Source organism: Conger conger, chromosome 15, assembly GCF_963514075.1.
Source record: "Conger conger chromosome 15, fConCon1.1, whole genome shotgun sequence".
Taxonomy (NCBI): domain Eukaryota; kingdom Metazoa; phylum Chordata; class Actinopteri; order Anguilliformes; family Congridae; genus Conger; species Conger conger.
The window spans coordinates 33,356,788-33,368,933 of NC_083774.1; the positions used below are offsets into that span (position 1 = coordinate 33,356,788).

General features: G+C 46.6%; 1 protein-coding gene across 1 annotated transcript in view; it reads left to right on the forward strand.

Moving 5' to 3' along the window:
* Positions 1–7,323: 7,323 nt before the first annotated feature.
* Positions 7,324–12,146, forward strand: part of LOC133111111 (UPF0606 protein KIAA1549L-like) — a 57,870-nt gene continuing 53,047 nt past the window's right edge. The window contains exons 1-4 of the mRNA XM_061221266.1: positions 7,324–7,425; positions 7,786–7,888; positions 10,181–10,504; positions 11,882–11,927. Coding sequence (XP_061077250.1) covers positions 7,324–7,425; positions 7,786–7,888; positions 10,181–10,504; positions 11,882–11,927 — 575 coding nt within the window. The remainder of the gene's footprint in view (positions 7,426–7,785; positions 7,889–10,180; positions 10,505–11,881; positions 11,928–12,146) is intronic.

Sequence of the window (12,146 nt, forward strand, 5' to 3'; positions counted from 1 at the left end):
AAATAAAACATTGATTTAGATCACGATTGGACTGTAACTGCCGATGAAACTGGAGGGATGACTATGGATCGCCTCCATAAGTTTGTTCATTCTTTTGTGAGTTTGTCACCCTGCAGTATTGTGTGTCCACCACAAGGCCATGACAAAGCTCAGTCTGCAGTGGGCGAGTACGCTTTTCACTCTCCAGACGCTAGTGCACATCCACAGTAAGTCATTTATTTCATTTTAAAATATTGGTATTTACAGTTTTATTTGAAAATTAATGTTACAAAGTAAGCAAGTAGCCAATCTAGCCATCGATATACAACAGTGGATTTCTTACACTTTGCTAAAAAGTTATATAAAAGCCACCAAACCAGTGATAACATGTAGTGTCACACCAAGCCAGTATCTCTCGAAAAGTCTGCACACAGTTGGTGGGCATATGGTATCTCCCCCCTCTGGTATCTCCCCCCTCTGGTATCTCCCCCCTCTGGTATCTACCCCTTCTGGTATCTCCCCTTTCTGCTAACTACCCCTTCTGGTATCTACCCCTTCTGGTAGCTACCCCTTCTGGTATCTCCCCTTTCTGGTAACTACCCCTTCTGGTATCTACCCCTTCTGGTAGCTACCCCTTCTGGTATCTACCCCTTCCCTTCCAGGTCATGTGCCATCTGTTCTGCCCCGCAGGTGGGGGAATGTGCTTCCCACTGCAGTCAGAACAGCAGAAACCCTGCCCATCTCCCCCTGCAGTCAGAACAGCAGAAACCCTGTCCATCTCCCCACTGCAGTCAGAACAGCAGAAACCCTGCCCATCTCCCCACTGCAGTCAGAACAGCAGAAACCCTGCCCATCTCCCCCTGCAGTCAGAACAGCAGAAACCCTGCCCATCTCCCCACTGCAGTCAGAACAGCAGAAACCCTGCCCATCTCCCCACTGCAGTCAGAGCAGCAGAAACCCTGCCCATCTTCCACTACAGTCAGAACGGGACACAGAATGAAGATTCCCCTCTTGAGATTTGGCCCTGGCTCCCTTTAGCATTCTCCCTCTCTTTCTTTAGATTTCCTTTTGGACAATGTTACAGGTAGGCCTGTAGTTGTGTCCATATCTGTCTTCCAGTATCTCCTTTTGTTACAATACAAATAGTTGTTTTTGAGGTTAAATTACTGTTATTAATCAATAAGTGTAATTTAAAGCTCAGAAACAACAAATAAATTGGCTCCTGTGTGTCTTAGTGATACTGCGTTTCTGGATTCCTGAGACCAACATTGATGTTCTGCCATACTGTATGTCCATCTGCCAATGGATTGACAGCAATTTAATATCCTTCTAATCAGAGTGAAAATCTGCCATTTTGATCTGTTTTCAGGGCAAGAAACATGTACATTTTTTATTTTAGCTGACAGTCTGATCCAGCCGCAGGGGCGGCCTGTAGCGTAGTGGTTAAGGTGAATGACTGGGACAGGGAAGGTTGATGGTTCAAATCCCAGTGTAGCTACAATAAGATCCGCACAGCCGTTGGGCCCTTGAGCAAGGCCCTTAACCCTGCATTGCTCCAGGGGAGGATTGTCTCCTGCTTAGTCTAATCAACTGTACGTCGCTCTGGATAAGAGCGTCTGCCAAATGCCAATAATGTAATGTAATGTAATGACTTACAATGAGGACATGCCCTTTATTATTACATTATTAAAAATAAGAATATATAATAATTCTTATAATTCTTATAATAATATAAACATGAAAACGTGGATAGTTGCTGTAAAATCCAGCTACGACCAACTTGAAATTACCCACTACCAGCTGTTTCAAAACATAATCTTGAGCTAGTCAAACTATGTTGAGTATGGAGCTGGCCTGAACAGGTCAACCAACTCCCAGCTGTTTCAAAACGTAAGATTCAGGTGAAACTGCACATAATTCTGTGCTTATGGTAATTTACAGGCACATGGACTATAGCATGGTGCTTTTACCCTCTGGCAGTGACAGGTCAGAATAGCCTCTTTGTCAAGCCCCTTATCCCATTTTCACCACCTCAATAATCTAACGTAATATTGCAATCGGCACCAATTTAGCAAAGATTTTGACTGACAGCAATGTTTTCAAGTGGCACGTGTTGAATGCAGTTTGATTGGCAGTGTTTGACCAGCTTGCTACCATGGACATGTTGTAGCATCTTTAACTGTGGTACAGGCCATAATAGGTCTTGTTAGAAACAGTGGGAGATGTGCACATTAAGAATGAGCGCAGTTTTAACTTGCAAAAAATGAATTCATGATTCAACTAATGAACTAACCGTGGTCTTTGATAAAAACTTTAAATAGACTCTTAGTGCTGGACTAAAAGAGCAACCTGCAGCCACAAAGGCCCTTTTCGGATTAGATTGGACACCCCTGCTTTGGCCTCCACGCCCCCTACATGCATGGAGGGACATTGCAGAGTTAATAATAATAATAATAATAATAATAATAATAATAATTAGATATTTGGCTGACACTTTTATCCAAAGCTTAGAGTTGATTGGACTTGAACCAAGCATTAGTTTGAACCACCGTCCATCCAGGTCCCAGTCCTGTACCTTAGCCACTAGGCTACAGGCTGTCCCAGTCATGTACCTTAGCCACTAGGCTACAGGCTGCCCCAGTCATGTACCTTAGCCACTTGGCTACAGGCTGCCCCAGTCATGTACCTTAACCACTACATTACATTACATTACATTAATGGCATTTGGCAGACGCTCTTATCCAGAGCGACGTACAACAAAGTGCATACCCATAACCAGGGATAAGTGCGCTGAAAGACCCTAGAGGGAAGTACAATTTCAACTGCTACCTGCACAACAAAGATAAGGACCAGGGCCAATTTGAATTATTATTATTATTTTATTTTTTAAACAAACAAATAAACAAACAAACAAACAAACAAATGCAGAAGTATGACCAAACCCCTTAACTAGCCAAACACTGCTTACCTAGCCAAACTAAAAATACTGATACACAAAAAAGTAAATCACAGAAAGACAACAATTAAGGTTCACAGGGAGGTAGGGAGGGACGGGGAGAGGTGCTGCTTGAAGAGGTGCGTCTTCAGTTTGCGCTTGAAGGTGGGAAGAGATTCTACAGTTCTGACCTCAACGGGGAGTTCGTTCCACCACCGTGGAGCCAGAACAGACAGTAGTTGTGAGCGTGAGGTGGAAGTAGTGACCACTAGGCTACAGGCTGCCCCAGTCATGTACCTTAGCCACTAGGCTACAGGCTGCCCCAGTCCTGTACCTTAGCCACTAGGCTACAGGCTGCCCCAGTCATGTACCTTAGCCACTAGGCTACAGGCTGCCCCAGTCCTGTACCTTAGCCACTAGGCTACAGGCTGCCCCAGTCCTGTACCTTAGCCACTAGGCTACAGGCTGCCCCAGTCATGTACCTTAGCCACTAGGCTACAGGCTGCCCCAGTCATGTACCTTAGCCACTAGGCTACAGGCTGCCCCAGTCCTGTACCTTAACCAGTAGGCTACAGGCTGCCCCAGTCCTGTACCTTAGCCAATAGGCTACAGGCTGCCCCAGTCATGTACCTTAGCCACTAGGCTACAGGCTGCCTCAGTCATGTACCTTAGCCACTAGGCTACAGGCTGCCCCAGGTATGTACCTTAGCCACTAGGCTACAGGCTGAGTAAGCCTGACTATGGTCAGCTTGTTCAGGGTTCTCCCTGGCTCCAAATCAGAAAAGCATGCAGGGGTTAAACCCCTTCCACAATTCCTAGGGTGAATGCATTGTCTAAATCTCATCTGACTCTTATAATCCACATCCTTTGTGTTGTGTGCTAGATAAGCATCTAACCAGAAATATTGTTCTGGCCACAGCTTGAACACAGTACAACAAGAATCAGAAATTTCCCCTTATTTTTGCTGTCCAGCAAAGGCATAAATATGTCAGAGGAGCTCATACTGTACATTCATCACAAACAATTTTGATAAAAGCAGGCAAAAATAATATTCATACTCAGCTGAAATCCAAACTGCTGTTTTGGGTCATTTTTAGGAAGGCTATAGGCTTGTAATTTTTGTTTCAGGGTTGTTGTCTGAGCTGCACATCGCTGGCAAAGGAAAATGTGCTGGGGCTGAAGTAGTTCTCTGACTGGTGCTGCATCACCGTGGTTACCTCTGCCTTCCCTGCCACTCACCTTCTGACCTTCATGTCCCTGTCTGATGCTGGTGTCCCTAATCGTGAAGCTTCATGTCCCTGTCTGATGCTGGTGCCCCTAATCGTGAAGCTTCATGTCCCTGTCTGATGATGGGGTCCCTAATCGTGAAGCTTCATGTCCCTGTCTGATGCTGGTGTCCCTAATCGTGAAGCTTCATGTACCTGTCTGATGCTGGTGTCCCTAATCGTGAAGCTTCATGTCCCTGTCTGATGCTGGTGTCCCTAATCGTGAAGCTTCATGTCCCTGTCTGATGCTGGTGTCCCTAATCGTGAAGCTTCATGTCCCTGTCTGATGATGGGGTCCCTAATCGTGAAGCTTCATGTCCCTGTCTGATGCTGGTGTCCCTAATCGTGAAGCTTCATGTCCCTGTCTGATGCTGGTGTCCCTAATCGTGAAGCTTCATGTCCCTGTCTGATGCTGGTGTCCCTAATCGTGAAGCTTCATGTCCCTGTCTGATGCTGGTGTCCCTAATCGTGAAGCTTCATGTCCCTGTCTGATGCTGGTGTCCCTAATCGTGAAGCTTCATGTCCCTGTCTGATGCTGGTGTCCTTTCGAGAATTATCTGAATGCATGCCCATTGCTTGATTCAGAGTGCGGAGACTTATGATCACAGCAAAAAATGGCGGTTTAATAGGAATACATGCTGCGGGGCGGCTCGCCAGGGCTCAGCGGGTGAGCCAGATTCTCAGCACCCCTTTACTGTGCAAGAAAACACAGAAGTGGGAGCCAAACCGATAAAGCTAAAACGTGGTAGCGACACAACTTCACGGTGGCCAGATTAGACGGGATCCGTCTCTCCCCCTCTTTGCTTGTCACTGTTCCAAAGTGAACGCTGTGTGAATTGCCGAAGGGTTGACTCGCAAACTCACCTTGTGGCTCCGCCTAGCATCTCCATTGCCATCACAGTTTGAGTTATTCTCAGTGGGAACCGCATTTCCCCAGCCATTCTGCCAAGACCTTACCATATTTGTTTGAGGGGGAGGATGGGGCTATGCAGAACAGTAGAATGTACTGGCCAGCTCATTGGCTTAATTTCAGCAGGACAGCTGTCACTCATTCATCCCGTCAGGAGAGAGGAAGTCCCAAGATGAAGGAATCTTGACGGCTGATCGAGCATGATTTTTAAAATAATGTTTTCCACCCCCCTTGTGAACGTGTTGTTCTGTCACCTCAGTCAGTCCTGTCACCCTCCGCTTTCTGTTCCGGGAACAGACGTGTTCTCCGGGAAAGGTGATAAATTGATGTTGAGCCGCCTCAACGCTGCGGAAATAACTCTTTTTGACAACTCGCTTTTCAGGCTGCCTTTGAATGAACACGCTCAGCCAACGCGCTTTGATTTGAGGTAAAAATCCAGCCTTGCTACCCTCGTGGTACATTGTGTTTGTTGTATTTCCCGCTCTTGTGTTCTTTATGGTGGAGGAACAGGTGAGGGAACACTGCTGAGGAACATCGGAGATCTTCCCAGCTGCACACACTGTAAGGATTCAGGGTACTGTATGGTCCATCTTCTGGAAATAATTGATGAAGAAGAAATGTAGATTTTCCCCTTTTTGAATGCCCAATCATGCTCAGAGTTGAAATTCTCATCGCAGCCTCCATTGTCCAATCATGTGTTCTCCTGCGGAGTGAGTGTGGTGACGTGACCCATGTCCTCACGCCGTGATCGACGCGTTGCACTAGTGCAGGCAGTACACACTGCGTGGGGGTGGGCAAGGGGGTTGCTGGTGTGGAACTAAATATCTGTCTTCAGTTGTTCAGTCGGAACTGAAACCCTCCCATCCCTGGATGACGTTAGTAAATGTTAGTGTTAGTAATAGTGTTAATGGAGCCAATGGTGTTTCACCCTGTGGGGCTGCTCTCCCAAATGCCCATCCCTGCACTAGAACATCCATGCACAGGAACAGTGCCTTAACAGATACCAGACTGTGGGGCCCATCCACACACTAGAACAGTGCCTTGACAGATACCAGACTGTGGGGGCCATCCACATTCTAGAACAGAGCCATAACAGATACCAGACTGTGGGGCCCATCCACATTCTAGAACAGAGCCTTAGCAGATACCAGACTGTGGGGCCCATCCATGCTCTAGAACACTGCCGTACAGATACCAAACTGTGGGACCATCTACGCACTAGAACAGTGCCTTACAGATACCAGCCTGTGGGCCCATCCACACACTAGAACAATGCCTTAACAGATACCAGACTGTGGGGCCCATCCACACACTAGAACAGTGCCTTAACAGATACCAGACTGTGGGGCCCATCCACACACTAGAACAGAGCCTTAACAGATACCAGACTGTGGGGCCCATCCACACACTAGAACAGTGCCTTAACAGATACCAGACTGTGGGGCCCATCCACACACTAGAAGAGTGCCTTAACAGATACCAGACTGTGGGGCCCATCCACACACTAGAACAGTGCCTTAACAGATACCAGACTGTGGGGCCCAGCCACACACTAGAACAGTGCCTTAACAAGATGAGTTCTTGGACATATGTGTCCTTAGCAAAATACCATAACCGTTGACCTTGTGACTACTCTGTGATTTCCATGGGACAGTCTCTCTGATTTAAGTAGGAGACTATCTCATCGAGGCCAAGCTTTCCAATATTAAAACCCAGCACAGCAAACAACATCTTATCTTAGATTTATGTGAGATTGAATGTGCATTCAGTAATTGAAAAACAGCTTAGTTTGCCTTCGATAAAAGATTGTCAGAAATCAGAATTTGGATACAGGATGCCGGCACGTTAATCCACCATGTCCCCCAGGTTTATGGTGTATTAAACATCCCTGAACTGCAAGGGGAAAAGAGGAGGGCACTCTGTGTGGAGGTACACCATGTTCTCCTGCTTGCATTGTGACTGCTCTTTCTGTTGTTCACAATTCAGTCGCCTACCCATGAAATACGCTCACCAGCAGGACGGCTGTCAATTAGCATTTGTGCCAAATGAATATGCCCACTACTATAGTGAAGCCTGTAGCTGAAGTGTTTTTGTACTAATTAAAAACAGATTTTTTTGATTGAGATGCATTGTGTGGATATGTTTACAGATCAGTGGTTTGTGTGTGCAGACAGATGGAGGCTATGTATAGAGGCACAGGAAGAAACCCCGCTCTGTTGGGATGTCCTGAAACCATGGAAACATGTTTGCCGAACCTTGCGCACGTGTCGGGGGCAGGGGGCTGGAGGCTAAAGGGGGCGGGGTGGATGTTGCTGCAGCAGATGGGGGGGGTGGGGGTGGGGGGGGGGGGGGGGGCGGGGGTGGCAGCAGTTGCATTACGCACCATTCCGGTCAAACTGTTTTAAGAGTGTTTCCTAACCATCTGCCCCCCCTCACTCCTCTCCTCTCCTCTCTCCTCTCTCCTCTCCTCTCTCCTCTCTCCTCTCTCCTCTCTCTCACTCCTCTCTCCTCTCTCCTCTCTCCTCTCTCCTCTCCTCTCTCCTCTCTCCTCTCCTCTCTCCTCTCTCCTCTCTCCTCTCCCCTCTCCTCTCTCCTCTCTCCTCTCCTCTCTCCTCTCTCCTCTCCTCTCTCCTCTCCCTGGATCCTCATCCAGCCCTTCTGTCGGGCTGTCCCATGCGCTCGCCCCCTCCCTGCAGGAACAGGTGGATGTCAGTAGGAAGGCCAAACACCATCGCTGGGGTGCTGCTCAGGGCTTCTCCCCCAACACAGGACACCATGTGCGGTGCAGAGAAGGAATCCGTTAGACAGGGGCGTCCCACCTTGTTTTTTGGGGGTGTTATTTCACCACCGCCGAGCACTGCTGTTGCACCGAGACGAGAGAGGACGAGGGGCGAGTAGCCAAGCGCGTTTTGGAAGGCGGCGCCTTGAATGTGTTGCTTGGCTGGTCTGGATGGGAGAATGGTCCAGTGCAGCTTGTGAGTTTGGCATTCCGGTGCTCCACTCACAGTAGGCATTCCAAGTAGAGCAGTTTTATGAAAAAATGGTTTGACGCCTTGATAACGTCGTCAAAAAAAGAAATGTGGGTATTGTTATCTCTGAGCTTATACATAGTCATGCTAGTCTGTAACAATTCGTTAAAAACCGGGCAGCAAAATATCTGGCGGTAGAATCACAGAGATATTTTCCTTGGGCAGAATTCACAGGAAGCTTTTCCATGCTGTGTTCCTGTAATTGAAAAAGGGTTGCTGGGGTTTTATTATGTAAAACAGAGACTTTTGGCATTGTGGGAAGTGAGCTTCACCACCTCGGGTGGAAAACACATGCGCTGACTGCATAATTTGTGATGGACCTGCAAATCTATGGTAATTAATAATGTAATTCCCTGATGGATGCGTTGGGGGTGTTGGAGGGACGTACTGGGAATGGCCTTGTGCGTTCCGTTTGGGTGAGTGCCAGTATGTTGTCAGCTCTTTCATAGAGGACAGCACGCAATGCAAACGCGATAGACATTTGACCCAGAAATGTGAAACATTTCCCTTACTGAAGGTGACATTGTGCTTTCTACAGGAGTAGAGCATACAGTAACTGTCACAGCTGTTCCTTCTTAACTATAGTCATTTCCTTTTTTGATATGGCTGCAGTGATTGGAACCGTTTCCTAAAATCTGTGCATCTTATACTGTAGAAATAATAAATAAATCATTCGCGATAAATAATTAAATAAATGTTTGCATTTTAAAAAATTAATCTACTTGTGTTCATCTCTCTCTGTCAGGGTTTTTTTAAACTAAAATATATGAGGCCTCCCCATGTCTTCACATCGCTTCTTGTTTGAAGCCTGGAGTGCAGCGCTCTTTAGAAAAAATCTTTCTGCAGTTCAGTTAGTGTTTGTATTTCTGCAGTTCAGTTAGTGTTTCTGCAGTTCAGTTGGTGTTTCTATTTCTGCAGTTCAGTTGGTGTTTGTGTTTCTGCAGTTCAGTTTGTGTTTGTATTTCTGCAGTTCAGTTTGTGTTTCTGCAGTTCAGTTAATGTTTCTGCAGTTCAGTTGATGTTTGTATTTCTGCAGTTCAGTTGGATTTGTGATTTCTGCAGTTCAGTTGGTGTTTCTGTTTCTGCAGTTCAGTTTGTGTTTGTTTTTCTGCAGTTCAGTTTGTGTTTCTGCAGTTCAGTTAATGTTTCTGCAGTTCAGTTGATGTTTGTATTTTTGCAGTTCAGTTAGTGTTTCTGCAGTTCAGTTAGTGTTTGTATTTCTGAAGTTCAGTTGGTGTTTGTATGTCTGCTGTTCAGTTGGTGTTTGTATTTCTGCAGTTCAGTTTGTAATTGTATTTCTGCAGTTCAGTTGGTGTTTGTATTTCTGCAGTTCAGTTGGTGTTTGCATTTCTGCAGTTCAGTTAGTGTTTGTATTGCTGCAGTTCAGTTGGTATTTGTATTTCTGCAGTTCAGTTGGTGTTTGTATTTCTGCAGTTCAGTTTGTACTTGTATTTCTGCAGTTCAGTTAGAGTTTATATTTCTGCAGTTCAGTTGGTATTTGTATTTCTGCAGTTCAGTTTGTACTTGTATTTCTGCAGTTCAGTTAGTGTTTGTATTTCTGCAGTTCAGTTAGTGTTTGTATGTCTGCAGTTCAGTTAGTGTTTGTATTTCTGCAGTTCAGTTTGTCTGGAGTCACAGGAAAACACTTTGATTACTGTGTGCTATGAAACACCCTGTTAAACACAGAGAGGATTTCATGGATCAGAGTTGTAGGTTGTATCAATGATTTCTGTAGTTCATTCATTCTCTTGAGTGGTTAAAATTGTGTTTCCCATTGCTGTTTTCCAGATATTGACTAATATATACTCAGTTTAGAATCTTCTCTTGGTTTTCTCTTTACGGTCTTTATCACTATGAACTGCATTTCCCAGGGGTCATGCAGACAAACATAATTTCAGCTGATATGGGCCAATTACATGATCTCTTAATTAAATCAGTTCATGAACAGCTGGAACGCTAATCCCGTTAAGCCACCCGGCGATTGGGTAAGACAGAGACCAGCGGACGCAGCATAACTCCGGCTTATTGCCACATTAACGTGAAGTTCTCCGCTTGTTTCCAGATGAAGGGAGTTACGAGTCGTCTGGGATCTCCACCCCTCCCCGGGAGCTGGCGGCCGCGGCGGACCCCTCCGGCCTGCCGGCCCCCGCCCGGCGCACAGAGCCGCCGGGGGCAGCGGGCCTTGCGAGGCAGCAGCCCGCTTTCTCGTCCATCCTCACCATGTCGGCGAGCACTGCCAAGAGCCCGCACACGCTGGTCCAGTCCCACGCTTCCCCGGCTGCCACTGGCAACCAAACCGTCCAATGGCCTTCGGCGGACGCGGGGAGAAGAGACGACCCTTCGTCTTCGGCCCCGGACACCACCCTCATCCTCTCTTCCAGCACAGGTTTGACTCCCAGCATGCATCAGAGCTCATTTCCCCCCCGGCCAGCGTCCAGGTCCAAGCCCAGGGCACCATTTCTGCCTGCGTACTTTGCATTAACTTCAAATTCATCAGCATCATCTCCATCACCATATTCTTTGATGGCAGTGACACCATTTCATAATCATCTGAAGTCACCCAGCTCCATCCAAGTCTCAGCACGTACAGCTCCCCCAGTTCCCCTCAGAAATGAACACTTCCAAAAGAACACGCTTTCATCACCCGTGGCGCCTCCAGTACAACCGCATCTTTTTGGACCCTCTCATTTTACAAATAAATTGGCAAGTGCTGTATCACCCACATCTGGATTTGCCAAAGATGCCTTTGTAATTTTGAAACGTGCAACTCAAGGTTTTGATGACAGCAGTGTTCGGTCAGAAGGAACAGATTCCAGTTACAATGCCTCCCAAGACTCTTTTAGTCATTCCAAAGGCAACAAAATATATGCTTCAATGATGTGGTCTACTGCAAAGGATAGGTCTTCAAAATCTGATACAACTACCACTTCTACTGTTACTGACAATGCTATTGCAACTACCCCTTCTGGTACTACCCTGGCTACTACTATTACTACTACTACCCGTATTACTACCCCTGCTACTACTACTATTACTGCTACTGCTGCTACTACTACTACTACTACTGCTAGTACTGCTGCGACTACTGCTACTACTACCACTACTACTGCTTCTACTACTACTATTACTGCTTCTGCTACTACTACTACTACTGCTGCTAGTACTGCTGTGACTACTGCTACTGCTACTACTACCACTACTACGTCTGGTTCTGCTACTACTGCTACTACCCCTGCTTCTACTACTACTACTACTACTCCTACTGCTACTATTACTGTTATCCCTACTGCTACTACCCCAACTACTATTAATACTACTACTGTTACTACCCCTGCTAATGATACTACCCCTACTACTGCTACTACCCCTGCTAATGTTACTACCCCTGCTACTGATACTACCCCTGCTACTGTTACTACATATGCTAATGACACTACCCCTGCTACTGTTACTACATATGCTAATGATACTACCCCTACTACTGTTACTACCCCTACTACTAATACTACTGCTATTGCTAATATCCTTGCTACTGCCACTACTACTAATACTTCTACTGCTACTGCTGCTACTACCCCTTCTAATGCTACTACTGCTACCATTACTGCCCCTGCTACTACTACTGCTGCTACTGCTACCCCTACTAATACTTCTACTGCTGCTGCTGCTACTACCCCTTCTAATGCTACTACTGCTGTTACTGCCCCTGCTACTACTACTACTGCTACTGCTACTGCTACTATTACCCCTACTACTGCTCCAGGTAATGCTGCTACCCTTGCTTCTACTACTCAGATTCCTTTGCCAGCGTACCCTTTCACCTTCTCTAGAGATTCCTCCAACCAGCCCATGGCAGCATTTGTAAGTACAGACATACAGACAGTGGCTGGTGCTGTGCAGTCTGCTTCTCCAGCGAATCCAGCGACACGAGGCCAACATACTTCACCAGGCCGTTCGCTTGGGGTGAGTGAGGGACAGCCTGGCTTTAGCGAAACAGCCGCCTTGTTTACTGCATCAAATATCCATTT